We start from the raw sequence: 23,196 nt of genomic DNA, 5'->3' as shown, positions 1-23,196 counted from the left end.
AACCCATATCCCCAAAATCCAATTTCGAAAAAAATATATATAATTGATGAACACACAATGGAAGAAATTGAAGTACATCTGAGTATACTCTGCTAGTATAAATTAAGCACTCCACATAATGAATTCTTTCTTAAAAGAATAAGATCAAACTGCCTGAAACTGGCCAACTTGCCTGAAACAGATCATCATCTTAGAATTAAAGGCATGAATTTCCACACAGAAACACAAGCCCATGAAAAATCTCTTATATTGTTCAAAAAGAGAGCAGAGAATAAGAATAACAATAATTCAAATACATAACCCGCATCCTCAAAATCCAATTTCAAAAAATACATCTACTCAACTTGATGAACATGAAATGGAAGAAATTGAAGTACATACGAGTATACTAATACTCTCCTAGCATAAATTAAGCACTCCATAAAATGAATCCTCTCTTAAAAAGAATAACATCAAACTGCCTGAAACTGCCATAACCAAGTAATTTAGGACTCCACAGCTGATCCTGAATGAAGACGAGGGATGGGAAGAGGCTGAAGATGGTGGAGAGGCACCACCTTGACCAGTAGAAGAATCGGACGGCGGTGAAATCTCGGGAGTTGGAGCCGGAGGTGGTGATGGAGGTGGAGGGTTACCGAAGATCGCTTCAGCGAGCAGAACCCTATCAACCTGATGTTAAAGTACAAATGATTAAATAACACTAACTCTAACTGCTTAAGCTTTTGGACTAATTGGTTATTTCTTAAGGTATCAAAGCTATTGCCCCATGGCAGGTCTTGGGTTCAAAACCCAACAACTCCTTGATATTAAAAATCCACTTGTACGGCTAACCCAACAAAGAGGGGCCACACGTGAGGGGGAGTGTTAAATTATAAAGCTATGTTCATTTGAGATTATGCCAATCGATTGTGAGTCCAAAATCAAATTATGGGCTTTTAGACTCACAATCGCTTGGCATAATCTCAAACGAACAGGGCCTAAATGATTAAATAACACCAACACCAACTCCAACAGCTTAAGCTTTTGGAGTAATTGGTTGTTTCATACCTGATACAATGCAACCGGATCCGTTGAGTACACGCTACTGCTAATATTTGTGCTAGACCATCCTGAACTGATATGAACAGTCCCCGAAATATCGGTAACATTCAATGTGTATTGCCCACCAGCAAATGTGTTAACAGGGCCTGATTTGCTTAGGTTGGTAAACTCTGCTAGACTGTAATATTGTGGAAAGGCATGGAAGAGGAGGAGGGATTTGAGTTGTTCTTGGGTGAGATTGGAGAGGGAAGGCTTTTTTAGAGATGAGAAGGCATCATCTTTTGGTACAAAGATAGTTATGCCTTGTTCAGTGTTGTTTGCTTGGTTTTGGAAAGTTTGGATGACTTTGGTTGATTCAAGATAGCTAAGGAAGGTGTGGAAAGGGCCAGCTACTGTGAATAAATATGTGAGGTTGACGAAATCTGGCGCAGGTGCTGGTGCCGGAGAGAGGGATAGAGATGGAGATCCAACAGATTGAGCATTTGTAGGAGAAAAACTCATCAAAACTAGTATGGCACTAATCATAAAAATCATGGGAAGTTCCATTTTGGGGGTTTTCCTTTTCTTTTGCTAGAAATTTACTCCCCCCAAATCCCTGCAAAACCAAACCCATAAAAAAACTAGGTCATTTTTCTTTTGATCGAAGAAAATTAGTGTAAGGTAAACCAGTAATCAAAATGCAATGTATGTAGGTAAGATCTTTTGAATCCAACCAAAACATATGTTGCATCTTTTTTAGTGGGTTTTAATGGTGTTTTCAATCTTTTTGAAGTTTTTACAAAACCCAATAATGCAAGAACAAATACCCATATAAAAGAAGCAGATCTTGTTCATTTCAACTGTAGAAAAATCATTCTAAGAAACCCACTAACAAAAAAGCAAGGAAAATAAAATACAAGAGAAGGGTTTTGCTCATTCTTTTTGTGGGTTCTTGTCAGAAATTTATGAGAAAAAAAAAAGAATAAGATAAGAGTAAAAAATCAACTCCCCAAATCCCAGAAAGAATCAAAGAACAGATCTTGTGCATTTCATTACCCCTAACAAACTTATCAAGAGAAATGCTAAGAAAATACAGCATCCAAGTAAAGATCTCTGGTAGCCACTCTGGTAGCCACAAGAACTAAAGCATAAAACATAATGCAAAAAAGGTAAGAAGAAAAAAGAAGAGCATAAAACAAAGATCTAACAAAGACCCATAACCAGACTTAGATGGAAATGAGAGATGGGGGTGAAGAAAACATACCAGACCACAAAAGAAATGAGTAAGGGGGGAAAATGTAGGGTTTGTGATGGGAATGAGGGGAATATATAAGATGATGGGCTTGAGGGAAAGGAGTAAAATAAATGGTGTGGCAGCTGGTGGTGTAGTTGGTACTAAAAAGATATAAGATTTTAAATAAATAAAATCTTGGAGATTTTATAAAAAATCTCCAAGTTACACACACACACAAAAAATTGAAGGTTTTATAAATGTGGGGTGATTTTTCTCTTTCATTTGGAGAAACAGCTAATTTGGGAAACTTCAAAAGAACAATATGAGGTGGTATTTCAAAATCAACAGCCAACTAACTGTTCTTTTTTCCATGCCCAACCTTGCACTCTACCCTACCGTTATCATATAAACAGGATTTATTCACAATTTCTCTTAAGCTTGTCTTGTAGTATGAATTTGGGCATAGGCCTATCCATTAGGGCCCACCATGCAATCGGTCCGGATCATACTGTAGACATGATCAAGAGGAAAATAACTTCTCCAATATTAGATTTGTTGGCCGTTGGCCCATCAAAGAGGTCCACTAGAAGATCGGAGAACAATCTTTCCTGAATTTATGATCAACGGTTTCTCTATCTAACATGGGCTGGTGGTTATATTTGAGTAAGGATGCGCCGAGTTTAGAGTCAATAGGTGCATTTGGTTTACATTGCATTGGCCCAGCTAGCCTCATTTTACAGGCCTTGTGAAGGTCCAAGAATTTATGGGCTTTTCTATTGGAGCCCAAGTTTAAAAAAGCCAATGTTTCTTAAAATCACGGTTTTGTAGTCCTCATAATACTAATTCAAGTATTCCTCCCATATCAGGTTCAGAGGCTCACGCAAAGCTATCTAGGGTAGGGCCCTTGCCAGAAAATGTTCTCACTTTGGATGACCGAAGATCCATAACTACTTTGACGATCAAACGACGCAATCAACGGCTAGTAATTAGATGATCAATACAAATAGTAGCCAATGATCAACATTTGAGGATCAGAAATCTCTTGTTGAGACTATTAAGGGCTTTCATCTATGCAATATTTGGCTAATGGGTCCTCCAAGATGGCTAGTTCCAACCACTCTCGCCACCTCACATGTGCTGTGGAGTTAGGGCAGGCTGCTTTGGTGATCCAAGGGCTACCATTATTTCTCTCCCAATCAAAGAAAGGAAATTCTTGGTTCCCTTAGTTTGGATTGCTTCTTTTTTTTTTTGGGTTGTTGGTTTATAGAATCAGAACTTGGTAATGATTTGCGATGAATTCTCAAAACAAAGTGGAGTTGCACCAAGCAATTCTCTTCCGCCCATTTCATTGGGTCTAAAAAACAAAGAATGAGAAGCATTGAAGAACACTAGAACACACCCTTTTGCATAAATTGGCTCCTTATCAAGCACCTTGTGGTGTTGACCCCACCATGTTATTTGCCTCAACAAAGGAACATTGCATAGAATGATTGGAAAACATTGACTCCCCAACTTTTGCCCATCACCCTATTGTTAAAGTTGACAAAACTGTCCCTTTATATTAATTAAGGGATGCATCCCACCAGCTATGAACAACTCCAACCGACAGTACAAGTGAAAATGATTGAAATATGACAACTTTTACCATTCCTTTTTTTCTTTCTACCACAACTTAATCCCAATGTGAAATGCCCACAATCAAAGCTAAAAATCAGGAGAATGTTGTGGTTAAGTTGTGAAGAGGCTATTTGTTAGGTTCCAACTCGGTTACCATTTCATTATTCCTTTTCAAAAATATGCATTATAAAACTTTATTTTATTTAAAATTCTGAGAGAACTTTTTATTTACCCTTAAGCTCTTTTTAGGGGGGTTTACCTATGTCCTTGTAAAGTAATAGTGAAGTGGTCTCGAGGTATAACAGTAGTTAAGCTGTCTATTAAGTAGTCTTCAAGTTGACTTCCCAAATGCTATTTGGTTGTCCTGTAAAAGGCTACTAGAATGCCTGAAAAGTGGATGTTGCATTTAGTAATGATATTGAAAAAGTAGATCACCTTGCATTTGGTTACTAGTAGTAGTAGAGTCAAGGATGAATAGATGGCATTGCAAACATGAGGCCACAAGGAGCAAAATTTGCTCCAAAAAATTACCCTCTCAACACAATTATGTATAAATATACTACTTCATAATAACTGGAGTAAATAAGCCAAATATGTTTTCTCCTTCCTTTTGCTGTTTTCCTGTGTTTTTCCTTTTACTTTCAAAATTGAAATGGGCAAAACTCTAAAGGCAATTGGTTTGAAAAAATGGACTGATCTGTGGATCCATCAGGGTGGGGCCCACTGGATGAAGGTTAAGATTGGAAGGGGCTATTAGTTCCTTCTCTTCTCCTAACTGAATTTACTTTTATTGGGAATCTGGAGTCATGGAACTAAAATACTGATATCTACCACTCGAGTCAACACTCACTTTGTTAAAAACAACCAAACCCATGTGGGCAAGAAGGAGCAATGACAGAATCCCAAAAGATAAAGGAGCTTTAGAAAAATGAAGAGAAAGAGTAACATGTGTTTTAGCCATGGTTGAGTAGAGAAATGCAGTATTTCAACAACCCATAACTTGGACTACTTTCCACTAAAATCATATACAAATAGTTAAAAACTCCAAAAAAATTAAGCCAATGGTCCCCCAAGACATGGAACATCACCCAACTTGTCAAAATGAAAACCAAGTACCAAACTCTTGTTAATGAGTAAAAAAAAAAGAGGACCACAAAGATGAGGAAAAACAAAGCAAACAAAAGAAAGAGTAAACAACCCATTACCTCACTGATTTCCACTTCAACAGTACATACACAAATGGTTAAAATCTTACCAAACAAATGAAGCCAATATAGAAAACAAATGGGTTCTTTCACCTGCTCTGGATTTACACACATCCAGGTAAAAGAAAAAAAATCCTCAGTCAGCTTAACTCTCTTATTAAAGGTACCCACTACTGGCTTTTTCTTCTGTTTGGTGACTGGGAATCTGAAGCTACATTGGATGGAAATTCCAGTCCCAGGCCACATGGGAGTTGTTTGGAGAATTTGGAGGGCAGAGATGTGTTCAGGCACATCTAAAATTGTGTAGAATCAGAACATAATTCTCTCCAGACAAGACACAAACCATTAGGCATGGTGGGTCTCTTCCAGATAATGAAAACCACTAGGCATTGTGGGCCTCTTACACAAGACACAAATCATGAGGCATGGTGGGCCTCTTACGGGTGAAGAAAATTTTAGCTTGTTGATGGCCATTCTTTTCGAATATCAAACGTGTAGTTGATCTCCAAGTAGCACTTGTCATCATCATCGATGAACTAAAACAGAATCATAACAAGATTATTAGAAAATGAAGGTGATGACACAGATAACAATGACAAGAAAACTAAGACCTAGAATGGAGAAATAGTGTTTAAAATACTGCTACAAGTCCCCAATAGAAGCATATCATATAGGCAGTATGTTTTGGCTCTCTGCTGATACTTAAAATGCTACCCAAAAACAATTGTGCCAATATAAAGAGATAGTCACAGTTTCATGATATTTCACAACAAAAACATAAAACATAAAGATATCTCAGTCATTTTCTAATATCTCGGAAAACTTTTGGGATTTTGTTGTTTTACCAAAAAATCATAAAATAGATATTTTTGAAAGGGAAATAATATCAGCACAACCATGTTATATATTTGCACTAACCCTTCTTGTCTTTTATTATTTAAAGAGCTGCCAAAGGTAATTATGGTTCTCATAAAGCTCTCACAGTCCAAATAAAAAAGAAAAGAGAAGCTGAATTTGTGCAATTATTAGAACAATTCCATATAAATATTGTATAATATTGGTGTAAATGCGTTAGTCTAATAAAAGTATAGAGATAACATAGATTGTGAAAACAAATGCTTTTATAGTGAATTACCCTTGTTCTTGCTGAATATGATCCTCTAGCAAAAATGCCAGAAGGTGTGGTCTCCTCTGCCATCTCATGTACATAAGGTTCTAACTGAGGACTGAAAGTTCCAAGCATCTCCTTTGTGCTGTCCACTGAAATGAAATGAGATTTCATCAGATCACAGACTTGCAATTGTAATTTCATTTCAGACTCATGAAGAAATGGAAAATATTTAAGGGCTCCAATCTAAGCTCTAAAACAGAAGTACATATATTAAAACTTGTACCGTTTCAAGATTGGTTTTGAATAGATAATGGTCACTGGTATACACAAATAGCTGAAATTGTGAAAATTCTTACCCCTAACACCAGTTTTCCAAACTGTGTTACTGTATCTTAGGCCGGAGACAATGTTGTTGCTGACTTGGAAGGAGAACTTCAGGTGGTAACGGCTACCTTCTTTCAGTGTAAACCATAAGCTCTTGGGGTTTTGAACCATAGGAACAGGGAGAGTAAGCTCAGGTCTACCAGGTGATAGGATAGAAATAGCCAGGATCTTAACCTCTGGTTCCAGATTTTCTACAATATGTAAAAAAAAAAAAAAGGTTATAGAAGACAGACCATATTGAATTAGGCTACTGATATCCGCACTACCATTTTTTAATAATTGCACAAACTCAACTTGTCTTTTCTTTTTTAATTGGCTTATAATAGATTTGTGGTAAATGTAATAACTTTTGACATCTGTTTAATAAAAGGGGATTTGCTAGGGACCATTGCAGAAGGCATTTTGCAGACAGTCTGCTGCATGAGAGAGCAGCCACCTCATGAATAAAGACAAAATCTGTTGAAAAGTGAGCATATGTGGCTGCTCTCTCTTGCAACAGACCATCCGTGAAATGCCTTCTGCGATGGTTCCTAGCAAATCCCAAATAAAAGATTAGATGATTTAGTGCAAGTATTAAAACAAGGTAGTGCCAATATCAGTAGCCATTGAGTTATTAGGAAGTAGGAACACACAAAACCAACTTGCAAGAAGTAGAAAACTGGAGAAGGTGGGGAACAATTTGTTCAGAAGTCATTTCCAGATATAGTTATTTATGTGGCGAATGGGGTGAAGCAGTCCTGTTCTTGGAATCTGCTACCAAATTTTCTATATAACATAAAATCTTTAAAAAGGAAAAAAAAGAGAAGTTGGAAATTTGAAACCCATATGAAAGCTAGTGAAGAAAATAAAAGGAAAAGAATCAAGTCTCTAACCTTTAACTTTAAGTTGAACATGAAAATGAAAAAAAGAAGAGAAAAGAAGAAGAGAGAAGTCAGAAATTTGAAACCCATATGAAAAATAGTGAAGCAAAAAAGGAAAAAGAATCAAGTTTCAAACCTTTAGCTTTGAGTAGAACATGAAAATGAAAAAAAAAAGAAAAAAGAGAAGTTAGAAATTTGAAACCCATGCGAAAACTAGTCAAGATTCTAAACTTTAGCTTTAACTTGAACATGAAAATGAAAAGAAAGACCAACTCTCCCACAAAAACTCAAATTCAAAACAATAGTACGTCTCCAAAAACATTAACATCAACAAAATTACAAAAATAAAAAACTCTAGCCTTTGGGTCCAAAAAAAATATTTAAGAAAAAAGAAGGGAAATTATCACTTCCTAAAAACACAAATCTGGGAAGAAAATCAGGGTAAAAATGCATATAACCCATTTCCAATAACATTACATATTAGCAAAAAAAATGTAGGAAACAAAGCGAAATAGAAGAAAATGAATACCTCCAACTGATTCCAAATCCACACTCCCTAGAAGCTGTTCCTTCCACCTCCTTAGGCTTTCATCTTCCTGAAACCTCAAACATCACAAACAGAAAAATGTAAAAAAAAAAAAAAAAACATAAGTTCAAGTAAAGAAAAATATCTTTTGAAAACATGAAAAATGAAAAAAAAAGGAGTTTACCTTATCCTTTTCCATCTGCTCTTTGAGAGTGAACTGAGGTCCCAATACAATCTTTTTGTTAGTGTTTCCTTCTTCATCTTCTTCTTCCTCCTCAGTTGCATAGAAAGAAGCCTCACTCATCTGTCTATTGAGTTTCTCCCCTTCTTTATCAAATTCCTCTTCAGTTAAACTTGTAACTCCATTTCCTTCTTTAGCAACCTCCTTGGTTTCATCAAACCCCATCTTCTTGGAAGTGGAAAGAGCTCCAATGGCCGAAGACATCGGTCCCACATCAACAGTAAAAGGCCCAAAAAGCCAAAGGCCCCCACCAAAGTACAAAGCACCAAAAAAAGAACAAACCCAGACAGAAAACCCACAAAAAGGTAAAGACCTCAACAGTATGGAAACTAATGGAGGAAAACCAACAGAGGAGAAAACCCAAAGAGGATAACTTCCCTAACAGGAAAACTCAAAAGGGAAAACACCCAAGGAACAAACCACCCCCCCCCCCCCCCCCCCAAAAAAAAAAATAAAATAAAGAAGACTAACTAGGGGAAAAAAAAACCCATAAAGGGAAACCTCCTTCAAAAGTAACTCACAGAAGGAAACAAGAAACTGGTTATTATTTTCTAGTTTTGAGTGCTGAATCTTTATTTTAATGGGGAAAGAACAGAAATTGGGGTTAAAAAGGAACAAAAATCCAAAATGATAACTCCCCAACCCCAAAAAATAAAATAAAGAAGAAGACTAACTAGGGGATAAAAAACCAATATCACAAAAACACACAAAGGAAAACCTCCTTCAAAACCCAAAAGAAACTCACAAAGGAAACAAGAAAGTGGTTAATATTTCCAAGTTTTGAGTGCTGAATCTTTCTTTCTTTTTGGGACAGAAATTGGGGTTGTAGGTATTGGGGGGAGTTTCGACAAAGTAGTAAATGGTAATGTGGGGTTGAGAATTTATGTTAGAAAGAGGGAGGGTGGGAAAATGGCAATGGAGTTTGGAAGAACGTGAGGATCACTTTAGCACTTCCCTCCACGTAAGCCACGATTCAAAAGTCTTTCAACACAGCTTTGATTGGGTGGACAATAGCTGCCCTTTGACCTCTTCTCATGCATTCCAAGCATACATGAGTTCCCCCCCCCACCCACAAAGCTTTTGCAGGGATTCTAATTTCTAAGCATTTGAATGATTGATGGTTCCCATAAATCTGGACATCCATGAATACTAGGAAAAATCTTCATCTTATGTAATGTAACTTCAGCATTACCCTTGATATGATGTTTTTTGTTCTCTCTCTTTTTTTGTGTGTGTTTTATTTGGGTTTTTTTTGCAAAAGAAGTCTTCTACCTTTTTATTTGCAAGAGGAGTTTTCTAGTTTGACAATCTACAAGTAGGAGATTTTATATGATGTGTGGCTCCTATAGTCCATTATTTTTCAAAAGGTACACTATTGTGTGTTCTAAGTTCTAACAAATTACTGTCCCTTATATTTTGTGTTGCCTTCTAGTCTAGTATTTTTCAAAATGTACTGTACGGCCCACTTCATCGGATGATCCAAACCGTTCATTTGTTGGGCCACAATGTAAATAGATTGTGTCCCAAAAATCATTTCCATATAATCCGTTTATTTGATGAGCCACAATGTAAATAGGTTGGGTCCCAAAAATCATTTCCATATTCCTTAATGAGCAGATCTATAGCCTCTATAGATCGAAGGGTTTAAGTTCATCCTATGGAAATGATTTTTCGGACACAACCTGTTTACATTGTGGCCCAACAAATGAACGGTTTGGATCATCCTATGAAGTGGGCCGTACAGTACCTTTTGAAAAATAACCACACAAAATCTACTACAAATAGCGCCATCACATTTGAGTGGATTTTGTTAATCCGGGCATGCCATCAATTTGTGACCAAAATACTCATGGTAGAATTTTTTTTATTTTTTATTTTTGACTAATTAAAAGACCAAAATGTCCTCGAGTATGAAAAGATGAACATTACCCAAATAGCCATGACCCTTGGTGATATGTTGACAGGGGTGGGGTGGGTCTGGGTCTCACCAACTTATAGACACCCTATTTTGTGCGTTCACGGTGGTACACAGTCTAGCACTCCGATGATGAGCAGAGCTTCCCAAGTAAATACACTCCGTCGATCTCTGAAGGCATCCTCGAAAATCAACTCCATAGATGATCTCCGAAAACATTCCCAAACCATCGAACTAGACCACCCTCTAAGGCGTCCATGCAGCACCCATTGCGGACAACTCTCCCAGAGCCCATCCACAGTCACCGGCTCAGGTACCCAAATATTTAGTCCTTGGCAAGTGCAGACTTAGTGTGGACCCCAAGTAACTGATGATGAATACATATTAGTGTGGCCCCTTTCATAGGATAATCCAAACAGTTCATTTGTCGGGCCACAACATATGTAGGTGGTGCCCCAAAAAATCATTTCCATAAGATGATCCTAGCCCTCCGATCTACAGAGGGCTGCACATTGTGGAAACCTCTATAGATTGGAGGGTTAGGATCATCTTACGGAAATGTTTTTTTGGGGCACAACCTATTTACGGTGTCGCCCGATAAATGAACGGTTTGGAACATCAAATGAATGGTTTGGAACATCTTGCGAAGTAGGCCGTGATCTAGGATGAATTCACCCCATAATTTTCAACATGGACTGTATAGCCCATACCATAGGATGATTCAAACCGCCCATTTGATGGGCCACAACGTAAATAGGTTGTGCTCCAAAACTCATTTCCATTGGATTATTCTAACCCTCCGATCTAAAGAGGGACTCACATCATAGATCGAACGGTTGGGATCATCCCATGGAAATGATTTTTGGGGCACAGCCTATTTACATTTTAGCCCATCAAATGGACGGCTTGGATCATCCTATGGTGTGGGTTGTAAAGTCCATTTTGAAAAATACTGGGTGAATTCATCCTAGAAGGGGGTGAGTTTACCACCGCCCACCATATAATTTGTCATTGATTTTGTGTTAAGAGTTGTTGTTTGATCACCAACCTCTGAAAGAAGAAAAAAGTTACGTGATTCATGATTAATCTTTCTTTAATATTTGTTTATTTTCTTTAGTGGAAAATGGTTCTCGTCTCGTAGAGTTAGGCATAGTGTCAAAACTGGCTGATTGGGGTGCAACTCCGGTCAAGTGGGTCAGGTTTTCCAGAACCCTACCCTACCTGAGAATTATCTTAGGTCGGTCGGGTTTTCATTTTTTAGAGTAGGATAGTGACAAATTTTAAAGAAGAGGAATTCTAGACTGAAGATGGATGGTGATGTGCAGCCAATAGGAGAGCCCGTTCACCTCTTTTTTGCAAGGGCTCCCTTCAGTTTAAGACTTCCTCTTTAAAGAATGTAGAAAAAAAAAAAAAAAAAAAAATCTTCACTCCAAATTATGTCATCAAGTGTATATATTTAGGGATGCTATATTTTCACATAAAAGACATGATCACCTCAATGAAAACAATTGTAGCAGTACATATATTGCAAAGTAGTTTGCTATGTTTTTCAAGAGAAATTTAAGAAAGTCACATTACACTCATATGAGTTGGTCGGGTTTCTGGCTTCTGATTTTTTTTTCTTTAAACCCGGCCCTACCCAAGACCCATGATTTCTAAACCCGACAGGTGTTATTTTCCGGTCGGGTCGATGCGGGTCGTGTAAAACCCGAACCAAGTTGCAGCCCTAGGTATAGAGACACTGTGTTATAATGAAATTGGATCCGAGTGTGCCAATATGTGCCTAATCGGGCCTGATTTTTGGCCAAATATATGACCCATAGCATCTACACTCGAGTCTTTGCGTACACTCTAGGATCCATATGGGCTCAAGTCGATAATTTGAAAGCCTACCAACGTGGGCCTGATCAGGCCCACGTATGTTATAAAGTACTTATTTCTCTGAAACCCCAGTTCTAATGAAATTGGGCATGATATTCAACTGGGCCAGTATGTGGATATTTAATGTTACATTGGCCCATGCTTTCTCAACCTGTATTGGGCTTCAACTGACCTTGGGCCTAAAGTATTTATGGGCCAAACCTTATCTTGACATAGAATTCCTTCTTTTTTTTCCTTTTACCTTACAACAAAAGAAATTTATTGTGATTGAGACATTTCATGGTGCAAATTGTCACAATTTTTGTGTTGCATGTGATACACATGGATAGTGATTAGGACAATTGATCTGGGAGCCACCAAGTTAAGGCCCCATAGCCCAAAAGATCTAGTCCAAATCGAAAGGCTATGATCATCCGATGTAGATGATGTGCCGATTACAACTTATTTATGTCATGGAGCAACAAATGAACGGTTTGGATCATCCTTTGAAGGGCTATGATCATCCTATGGAGATGAAGTGCTGATTAATTACAACCTATTTATGTCATGGCCCAACAAATGAACGGCTTGGATCATCCTTTGAAGTGGGCCACTGTACTTTTCAAAAAATACCAGACTTCTAGGCCACTATAAGATAACCAATCATATCTATCCTTTCCTTAGAGTGAAGTTCTTAGTGTTACCAATCAGAAATCAGTATCTTCACAAACTTCTTGTGTCTGATCTCATCTTAACATGGTTTGGGAAACTCATTTTCCATGATTTTTTTTTCCCAGAATCAATTTTTTTTCTTTTTCAAGGAAAACTTCAAATCTACCAGACCCATGAAATTTTATTTTCCATGGATTTTTTTTCAGTGTAAAACATTACTTTTCATAATGTTCTGTTCACTAGTCCTGTTCAACTCATCTATCAATATTGTCTAGGGAGCTGCTACTGGGACCCATTACCCATAAGATAAAGACAAGGAGGGGGTGCTAATACCAAAAACTAAGGGTGGCAATTCATTTATTTTCTAGATAAGCTTTACCTTGGGAGGTGCAAGTTCTATATGCCTCGTAGGGTCAAAATTTTGACTGGTGCAACTGAGAGACTCAGACGAGTTAATGCAATTCATTTACTAACAAGGAGATAAGAACACGCAGTTCAAGATTACAAACTTACATTTAGTAGAGTTTTATGAAGAGTAAGTGAATAGTAAATGTTCTCTTTAGAGGGGAGATAATGGTAGTCCATGGACTACCAAAGTTAGTAGTCTGCCCTAATCTCCACGCCTACATGGACTTGAACCCGACTTAGTTTTGTGTATGATCATTAGCAATGGACCCACTTCCGATCGATCCATTCGATCACGATCCGCTCCCTTATCGGTCGGATCCTTTTTGCAGTGCTTTTCAGATCCACTCTCTAAATCCGGATCACAATCCATTTCTAATCGGATCATCCACGGAGTGTCATAGATCCTACCTACGTTTTTCCAATTAGGGCTTAGGATAAGTAAGAGGGAAGAAACTAGGTGTGCAACTTGGGTTGAACTTTTGCTAAAAAATGAATAGGAATCAACCCGAACCTGAACCCGATTTTAAGGTAAAAGCTCAATCCGAATTCCCAAAATTGATCCGAGTTGCATGGTATAAGAGCTGGGTCACGATCCGAAGTAATTTCGAACCTTAGGATATGAATCCAATGGACATAGTAACAATCTAGCTGGTTTCACCAAATCTTGTCCATTAACGTTTGGATCGATCAGGCTTCCTAGGTCCATTGACACTCCTAGATATACTGGGTCCCATTGTGGCGGGCCATATGTAAATTTTGTATAAATAGCAAAATCCTTAATTGCATGTTCAATGGATTATTTTCCGTTAAATTGAACCAATAACCCTTATTTTGTCTTGAATACCCATTTGTAGGATGCAAAAACCGTTGATTAAGATTTAGTGGCCATCTATGGTGGGCCCCACCCAATTGGGAGCAAATTGCCAACTCTTATAGTCCGAGAACTACTAAACCAGATCTCATAAATGGGGTGCGCTCACAATAAATGAAGAAAAGTAAATAAAAAAAATTATCAAAGGACTTGAACTCCAGCTTATGTTTCTATATAAGGAAATGACACCCAGACCCTGTTTTGGTAATGACACTCCTCACTTACATGATAAAAAGTATAGGACCATGCACGGGTCATTACCCTTCTCTATATATATTAGAAAGGAATGTATGTACAAACACACTAACAAAATAAAAAAGTGGGAACATTCCATGAGTGAGTTTCTTTGATTTTGTAGAGAAGAAAATGGAGGAGAGAAAGCAGTTAAAATTAGGGTTAGTGATCCTAGTGCTGATATGGCTTCTCTTTTCGCCATCCTTGGCGTGTTCCAAGGAGAAAAATGGATGTAAAGAATGCATTCTTAAGCGGTTGACATGCGGGTGTCCGAGTTGCAAAGAGGTTCTCCGATGCCTAGGGAGTTGCCTGTGGGGTGGGGGATCCCAAACAAAGTGTGTCAAAAAGTGTGATGCACGCTGTCGGAAGCCTCGCCTCTCTTACTGCAAGAAATGTATGAGCCAATGCAAGTGTAGTTGCAATACTTATACTGAGTAGAGATGTGTTCTAGAATGTAGATTGTGATCAAGAAAATAAAATACATGGGTTTTTTTTTCCCATTTATTTGGTTTTAGAGAAGCTCTCTCTCTCTCTCTCTCTCTCTCTCTCTCTCTCTCTCTCTCTCTCTCTCTCTCTCTCTCTCTCTCTCTCTCTCTCTCTCTGCGCATTTCAAAGAGGCCCAATTGGGATTGTAGGAATTTTCTTGAAAAGTTTGGAAAGGAAAAATATTTCTAAAATTTCTTACTTCTTTTACGCACCGAAAAAAGATAACTTGAATCAATCCTATTCAAGTTTTACTTAATTAGAGGGAACTTCAATTTATGATAATGTCCCTCTAAATTAATTAATAATAATTATATCATTTCCCTTTAAATCGTGAAAAAAAAAAAAAAATTACCATAATTTTTTTTTCTCGCAATCCAAGGAGGATCTTGAAAAATGGCCTTCTTTATGTTCTTTTTCTTAGATTACAAAGTGTTCTTAGGACTAGTTATTTTACAAGAAAAAAAGGAATTATCTACACAAAACGTATACCAAATATTCAATGTATGTACTATCAATCCAGTTATAGATCATTGGTGAATAGTGTACAGGCCGATTAGCCCAATCCATCACAATTGTTTGATCGGTGGTGAATAGCTCATAGCACATTAGCACTCACCATCTGTTGTCATGGATAGCTTGTCCTGAATTAGTTTATCTCTTGCTTGAGAATGTTTAATCTTGAGATTATCTCTGTACGATGTTTGTTCAACATTTTTACTCACTAGAAATTAGTTTTGTGTTGCACCATCTAGAAATTAGTTTTGCTGTTGTTTGATTGATGTTAATACTATCCTTGGACTGGCTCATGTATTGCTAATGAGATTAAAGGTCATCTACAAAATATAAGAGAGATTAGAGATCCTTTTAACGTTATTCTTTCAAAATGGTAGTGATTTAGAAATTCTGAACTTCAGTTTGGAATTCTGAACTTCAGTTTGGAATTCTGAACTTCAGTTACCTTTAGAACGGGTTTTAGAGATTTGGGTGGCTGCAGTTTTAGTCATCTATCATCCTGATGTGATCTTCTTAGAAACTCTAATAATGTTAAGCTTCAACTAATAAGAATAATGATCTACTATGGTTGAATAGAATTGAAGAAATTTTCTTTTATATTAATTAAGATGGAATGGATCTCCAAAACCTAAGAGCTTGGAACTCGCAGCATTTTGGTAATGTTTATCAGAATGTTAAAGATGCGGAAGACTCTGTAATAAAAGCGGAAAGTATTCATCTGGAACTTCCAAACCAAGTAAACACTGCAAGCCTTGATGGGGCTAGGGCAAAGTTGAACGAGGCCATTCTCCAGGAAGAAATATTTCTAAGACAGAAATGCAAAGACAAGTGGCTTAAAGAGGGGGATCGAAACACAAAATTCTTCCATGCCTCAATTCAAATGCAAAGGAAATACTGTGGAATGAGGAGGATTATGGAAGATAACTCTTGGGAGGAGGACCCTCAGAAAATACGTGAGTTGGCTGCTAAATTCTTCCTCAAAGCCTTTCAAGAGGAGGGAGTTTCAGAAGATGAAGAAATGCTCGAAGCTATTCCTTGTCTTGTATCTGAAGAGGTCAATGTCTCGCTGATTCAAGCTCCCTCAGAAGAAGAAGTCAAGGAAGCCGTGTTTGGCTGCCCAGAGGAGAGTGCTCCTGGCCCAGATGGTCTTAATGGGACTTTCTTCACAGCTTGCTGGGAGGTAATTAAAGATGAAGTGGTGGAAGCAGCAAAAGCCTTCTTTGCCGGAGGTAAGTTATCGAGACACTATACCTCCACTCTAATTACGTTAATTCCGAAAGTGGAAGACCCAAAGGACTTTTCTGAATATAGACCAATCAGTTTGTGTAACTTCTGTTATAAAATCTTTGCCAAGATTATTGTAACAAGACTTGCCAAAGTTTTGCCTAACCTGATTTCTCCAGAACAGGGAGCATTTGTTAAAGGAAGATGCATTTCAGACAATATATCAATTGCCCAGGAAATGATGGTGGGAGTAGGTAGGAAAGTGCGAGGAGGTAATGTAATGCTCAAAATTGATATGGCCAAGGCGTATGATAGATTAAATTGGGATTTCATGCAAAAAGTGTTGGCGCGATTTGGATTCTCGGAGTCTTGGCGAAAGCTCATCGAAGAAGCAACCCAGAAGTGCTGGTTCTCAGTGGTTTTGAACGGGGAACCAAATGGATTTTTTAAATCTTCGAGGGGTCTCAGACAAGGCGATCCTTTGTCTCCTTGCCTCTTTATTATTGCCGAAGAAGTCCTAAGCAGAGGAATATCTAAACTGTTCCGTGAGGGTAAGGCTAAGTATTTCTTGAGAAGTAAAGATAGCACCCCAATATCTTATTGTCTGTTTGCAGATGACACCGTGATCTTTTCAAATGGAGGGAAAGCAAGCTTGAACCAGATTATGAGATTCCTAAAGCGGTATGAAGCTATGTCAGGCCAGCTAGTTAACGCTAACAAAAGCAGCTTTACCACATCAGACAAGATGACCCTCAGTAGGCAAAGAGCTATTGGCAAAAGTACAGGGTACATGCAAAAGAAGTCCCCTATAATGTATCTAGGAGCTCCCCTATTCACGGGTCGTCTTAAAGCGAGTTTCTTTGATGGGCTAATAGATAAAGTTCGGAAAAAGATTGAAGGATGGAAAGGGAAAATGTTATCCTCTAGAGGAAAACTTATATTAATCAACCATGTTCTATCAAGCCTTCCCATCTTCATCCTGTCAACATTATCCCCTCCAAAAAAGGTTCTCCAGCGCATTGACAGTATAATGGCCAACTTTTGGTGGGGGAATTCAGAATTTGGGGCTAGAAACCATTGGGTTGCTTGGAAGAAAATTTGCAAGCCAACAGACGAAGGGGGATTAGGCATAAAAGCTATGGAGGACCTATGTATTGCTTTCCGAATGAAGGCTCTTCATAGGCTTCACCAATCCCATGGGCTATGGGCCTCATTCTTGAAATCTACCTACAGCAGGGGTAAACACTTAAATTTAGTGGAGCCAAATGCAGTCTCATCAAAACAATGGAAAAATATTATTGCTACAAAACCCTTGTGGCAAGAAAATGCGAGGTGGACTGTTGGAAAAGGAGAGGTGTTTTTCTGGACAGATATTTGGATAGGGAATAAGCCATTGGTGGAATATACAACAGGATTCCAAGGAATCGATCTTAAGGGAAAAATCAAAGACATGATCAATGAGAATGGAGAGTGGAAGAAGAGTCATATATTGCCTTTTTTTCCTGGTGGTTGGGATGCAATTATGGACAAGGTTAAGATCGTCATCAACCGATCGCCTGACAAGCTCATTTGGGCAAAAACATCGTCAGGTAATTTCAGCTCTAAATCGGCTTGGGAAGTATGTAGAAGGAGTGGCCCTAAAGTGAGTTGGGCGCAAGGTATTTGGGATTCCATCCCACCTAAGATGGGTTGTTTCTCTTGGAAACTTTTCCTCAATGCCATTCCAGTGGACAGCAGAATCAAAGATCTCAAAATCCAGATGGCATCCAAATGTGAATGTTGTAAGCACAGTAAAGAAGAATCAGTTGATCATCTGTTAGGTAACAGTGGCCTAGCAAGGGGAATCTGGGAGTTCTTCGCAGACCTCTGGGCCATGAAACTTCTTCCATTGCAACCAGTAAGGAGCAGGATGCTTGCTTGGATATCATATGGCAGGAAAAGGAGCACCCAAGCTGGATTTCTCCTTGGCATGTCAGCTTTGATTATCCCTTGGGAAATCTGGAAGGAACGTTGTAATAGAAGAATGGAAGGTAAAGAGAGAAGTACAAATTGGGTGATTCAGCAAATATTAAATAAGTTAAAAACTGTGAGCTCTAGCCAAAAATTCACCAAAGAAAACAATATGGTGGAGTGTTTAGCTTTGGAGCAAATCCAGATTGATCCGCAGAGGCAAAAGATCAGCAGGGATAATTGGATTTGGTGGGAACGTCCGATGATTGGTTCGCTCAAATTGAACATTGATGGAGCAGCCAAGGGAAACCCAGGAGAGTCGGGAGGCGGTGGAGTTATGCGAGATGCCAAAGCAAAAGTTATATTTGCTTTTGCGTTCTTCTACGGGACATCTACCAACATGGTGGCTGAAGCGAGAGCTCTATTGGACGGCCTTAGGCTATGCAAAGCCTTTGGGTTCAAGAATTTCGTAGTAGAGTCAGACAGCAAAGTTCTCATGGACTTCATCTCTAAGAAAGGAAGCCACCCCTGGTCCATCTCTTTCTTCTGGCCCGAAATTATAGACCTCATGGACTTCATGGGCCCTCATCATCAGCACCAGTTTAGAGAAGGTAACCAAGTGGCAGATGCTCTTGCAAATGAAGCTTGCAAAGCTAGATCTCATCAAATTTTCCATGGATGGTCAGAAATGCCTCGCATAGCCCGGGGGGCTGCAAGATGCGACACTAATGGTTTTCCAAATATTCGCCCAAGCAAATGAACGAAGCAGGTGGTGTTGTGTAGGGTCTTTGGTTCCCCTTTGTTTGTCGCGGTCTAGAGGGCTGGTTGTTTGCCCTCCTTTTGTATTGTGCCTTCAATAAATAATATGCTGAGGCCCGCCCCGGGGTCGCATTCCTTTCCGGGTTAAAAAAAAAAAAAAAAAGGTCTGCTTTTGGTTAGATCTTGAGTATGAAGAAGAATTTTCATTAAATACAAAGAATTAACAAATGAATGATAAAATTAGAGATTTCACTAAACTTGGATGACATTACAAAGAGACTAACGAGTGTTTATATAGAACAATCAAAACATAAACATAGAAAGACAAGGAGTATGGAAAGATATAAAGATAGAATCATCATAATCTAACCTAATTGCTAATCTAATTAGGATGCTAAGGTCACCCCATTTAACTAAACTTGCTCAGTCTAGCTACCTCCAAGATGCCAACGGTGAGGTCTTAATCCAATCCAACTGTTGGATCTCACATATTCTAACTATGAAAACCATAATGAGACCTGAAAAATACACGTAGAACAAAGACGGCCAAATCTCTCGAACTGCTATTGAAAATACAAGAAGGCAGAAACTGATGAGGATTTAAAAAGTTACGTTACAGTTGCCTACCGTTCCATAAAGAATCGTGATTCTTCAATACAGGCAGAGTTATGGACAACCATTCTTGTTGAGGAATGAAATCCCTATGATAGAACACTGTTCTATCAAAATAGAAAATAGAGAAGAAGATGATAGAGAAAGAGAAAAACGATGAGTTAATCGAGGAAACCCAGACCTCCAATGTGCTGAAGCACTCTATTATTTCCTTACCGAATAGCCCATATTGCATCTACATTATATAGAAATTGAGGAATGTAAATTAGGAAACATAAATCAGAAAAATAGGAAAAAGAGAAATTAGAAACCTACTCCAGTATCGAAATCTAATTTTAAGGAAATAATCTAAATAAGGAAAATTGATTATAATGTTCCCCCACCCTTAATTTCAACCTTTCTCTCAAGGTTGATTAGTAATAAAGTCTGAAAATTTCTGCTGCACTGGGAAGACATCATGCATGCTCCTTTTGCACTAGCTTTTTCATACAATGATTGTTGATCGTAGTGGCACTTCTTCTACTCTTATCCTCACCAACAAATCATTGTTGGGATCGCTTGCTAGCTCGATCATCAACACTCTTTTTTGTCATAGTGCCAACATAGCCCCTTCGTCGTCCAGTCTTTGAGTTCCTCTTCTGTCAATCACTTCACATGCATGTTACAACCCGTGGATTCGATGGGACTTTCTCTAAGTATATCAGAGGGGTCGTCCAGTATAGCCTTCATATGAACATCAACTAATTCATTGAATCTTTCCTCCTACAATCGCGAGTAAGAGATAGACATCGTCATCGTGCGGGGATGGTACATCTTGACTTCCTGTCTAATACCTGGATGGAGTCTTACTACAAACGTCCCAACCAATTGAGGCTCTAACCAATCTCGAACTCGATTGGAGAGCCATTCAAACCGACCTTGATACTCCAAGACATATGTCATTTGTCTTATCTTTGCTAGCTCGTCATGGACATCTTCGAACCCAAGTGACCCAAAACGAATCAATAAACCCTCCACGAATTCCTTCCAAGTTGGAACTCTATAGCAGGATACTTCAAACCAATCGTACCATTGGGTAGCATCGCCCTCGAGATTGATGGAAGCGATTGCGACCCTGAGATCCTCCATCATCTACTGGAATCACGAATATCTTTTTGCTCTGGATATTCACCTGATTAGATCATTAGCTACATTCCTATCACATAAACTCTATTTCAATGCGAGGAATTTTTTTGATCTTGATCAATATAAGCTTCGCCTCCTCGATTATCTCGTTCATTAATTCGATGGTCATGGAAGTTGTAGCGCCTTATTCAGACAGGTCCCTGTGCACAACGGAAGAATTCAAATACAAGATCCGGTCTCTCTCTCGAGTGGCCATGTTGGAGAGGATTGGGATTTTGAGAGAGAAATTCTTTGAATATCTTTAGCATATTTTCTTTGAGGGTTTGGATTCTTAATTCAAGTCGTGATTCAATCTTCGTAAGCCTCGCATCCAACTTCGCTTTCAAGGCTTGTTTCTAAGGACGACCCATTCATGTTTCCTGTAGCCACGGAATAAGCCTTCAAATCATTGATACCAAGTCCGTTCTTTTGAAGGCGCATGAGAGGCATCCACCAGAAAAGTGTTCTGATACCAACTTGATTGAATATCGTTCAATCAAAATAGATAATAGGAAAAAATGATAAAGAAAGAGGAAAACAGTGAGTTACTTCAAGGAATCCATGGCCTCCAAGGTACTGAAGTACTCTGTGTGATTCTTTCCTTGCTAAATAGCCATACACCATGTACATTATATAGAAATTGGGGAACGTAAACTATGAAACATAAATTTCACAAAATAGGAAAAAGAGAAAATGAAAACCTAGTGCAATATAAAAATCTAATTGTACGGAAATAATCTAAAAAAGGAAAATTGATGTTACCACCCCGTTATATGAAAGCCTGTTCGTTATGGATTTTGAGAACCGACTGAGTCCATAATTGATAATAGGACCAAATAGAGTACTGAGTGTGTGCTTATAGGGTAACGGGTGTGCGCTTCTAGGGTAGTTAGTGCTAGGATAGTGTTGGGTAGGGTCAATAGGATACTTGGGGGGGTGGTTTCAAGGGTAGTGGGTGTTGTGATAATTCTTTATGGATGGATCTTTTAGATCTTTGGCCACGAAAAGCAAAGAAACATGTACTTTTAGTAGAGGAAAGAGAGGTATACGATGGATGGCTCTCCTCAAAACTTGGAATCTCCTTTGCAATATGAGTTATATTGGATGGTGGGAAGAGGGGCCGGATATCTAGTTTTATAGGTGGTCGAGAGTTCCCATCAAGTTCTCCTCCTTTCCAGCAATGTGCCAAGCTTCACCAAAACCGTGAAACCGACAATGCCATTTCAAAAACACACTAACCAATCATAGAAGGACCATACCTTTGCCTGATTCAAATAAAAATATGTAACTCTATAGCCATCTAGGTATTTTCGCTTGGTAACTTTTCTTATTAATTCTTTTGCAAAGTTCGATTCACATTGCTTGTCTTGTCAGCCAACCTACTACCGATTGGTTAAAGGTAGCTATCTCATTTTAAAACCATTTTGGCATTGGATGCTAATCATACATTGATTTTTTTAGACCATCCATTTGTAGGATATTGGTTGGATGAAAACGATTAATTTTTAAGAGGTTAGACCTTTTGGACAATCAAGGACCATGGTGTGGCCTACCCATTTGCTGGGTCACTCTCAATGCAACCCACCAATATTGTCATCAATGCGTGTAATGAACCACTAACTGCACATGTACTTACGGTTGACTATCCTCACAAGTTGTTATAGTCAAGGTTTTAAATTTCGGTTCGGGGGGTAATTTCGGTCCTCACCGAAACAGAAATTTTAGCCAGAATTCAGAAATTTCGGTGGTAAAGGCACTCGAAATGTCATTTTTTGGGGCTGAAATTTAGGTAATTTCGGCTGAAATTCTGTGAAGGAATAAAAATTTAATAATTTATCAAAAATTTCGACCTGCAATTTCAGTTTCAGAACGTTTTGGTCTCGGTCCTCACCGAAATCTGAAATTTCGAATTTCAGCCAAAATTTAAAACCTTGGTTATAGTTATGGAGGTGAATAATTTAATTTGGGAAATGATATCAGCGCCAAAGTATTTTGATAAACATGCGCTCCACTTGTCTGTCGTGTAGTATTTAAAGAGATGTCGTGTAGTATTTAAAGAGATGTCAGATGATTTTACGGTTCTCAAAAAGCTCTTTAAATACTACACGACAGACAAGTGGAGCGCATGTTTATCAAAACACTTTGGCGCAGATATCATTTCCCTTTAATTTTTAAGAAATTCTAAAGTAGGGATTTGCTAGAGTCCATCGCAGAAGGCATTTCACGGATGGGCTGTTGCATGTGAGAGCAGCCACACAGGCTCACTTTTCAGCAGATTTTGTCTTCATTCACAGGGTGGCTGCTCTCACATGCAACAGCCCATCCGCGAA

General features: G+C 38.4%; 2 protein-coding genes across 2 annotated transcripts; both read right to left on the bottom strand.

Moving 5' to 3' along the window:
• Positions 1-233: 233 nt before the first annotated feature.
• LOC143851742 (fasciclin-like arabinogalactan protein 7) lies at positions 234-2,511 on the bottom strand. The gene is made up of 3 exons (XM_077361232.1): positions 2,285-2,511; positions 1,048-1,636; positions 234-669 (listed from the first exon to the last, which is right to left on the bottom strand). Exons 2-3 carry the CDS (start codon positions 1,585-1,587, stop codon positions 400-402), a joined length of 810 nt encoding a protein of 269 aa, XP_077217347.1. The 5' UTR covers positions 1,588-1,636; positions 2,285-2,511; the 3' UTR covers positions 234-399.
• Positions 2,512-5,051: 2,540 nt separating this feature from the next.
• On the bottom strand, positions 5,052-8,616 carry LOC143851670 (rho GDP-dissociation inhibitor 1-like). The gene is made up of 5 exons (XM_077361159.1): positions 8,142-8,616; positions 7,961-8,027; positions 6,544-6,762; positions 6,212-6,336; positions 5,052-5,612 (listed from the first exon to the last, which is right to left on the bottom strand). The coding sequence occupies exons 1-5, from the start codon at positions 8,400-8,402 to the stop codon at positions 5,532-5,534; spliced, it is 753 nt and encodes a 250-aa protein (XP_077217274.1). The 5' UTR covers positions 8,403-8,616; the 3' UTR covers positions 5,052-5,531.
• Between the last annotated feature and the right edge of the window lie 14,580 nt (positions 8,617-23,196).

This window comes from Tasmannia lanceolata, unplaced genomic scaffold (genome assembly GCF_043159265.1).
Source record: "Tasmannia lanceolata isolate RefF3 unplaced genomic scaffold, GAP_Taslan_0.1 ptg000018l, whole genome shotgun sequence".
Taxonomy (NCBI): domain Eukaryota; kingdom Viridiplantae; phylum Streptophyta; class Magnoliopsida; order Canellales; family Winteraceae; genus Tasmannia; species Tasmannia lanceolata.
This window is presented reverse-complemented; position numbering and strand designations above follow the sequence as displayed.

Coding starts and splice junctions, on each gene's coding strand:
- LOC143851742 (XM_077361232.1), bottom strand. CDS start 1,587: ATGGAACTTCCCATGATTTTTATGATTAGTGCCATACTAGTTTTGATG. Junction 670..1,047: donor ATCCGGTTGCATTGTATCAG/GTATGAAACAAC, acceptor CTTTAACATCAG/GTTGATAGGGTTCTGCTCGC.
- LOC143851670 (XM_077361159.1), bottom strand. CDS start 8,402: ATGTCTTCGGCCATTGGAGCTCTTTCCACTTCCAAGAAGATGGGGTTT. Junction 8,028..8,141: donor AGCAGATGGAAAAGGATAAG/GTAAACTCCTTT, acceptor TTGAGGTTTCAG/GAAGATGAAAGCCTAAGGAG. Junction 5,613..6,211: donor CATATTCAGCAAGAACAAGG/GTAATTCACTAT, acceptor ATTCTGTTTTAG/TTCATCGATGATGATGACAA.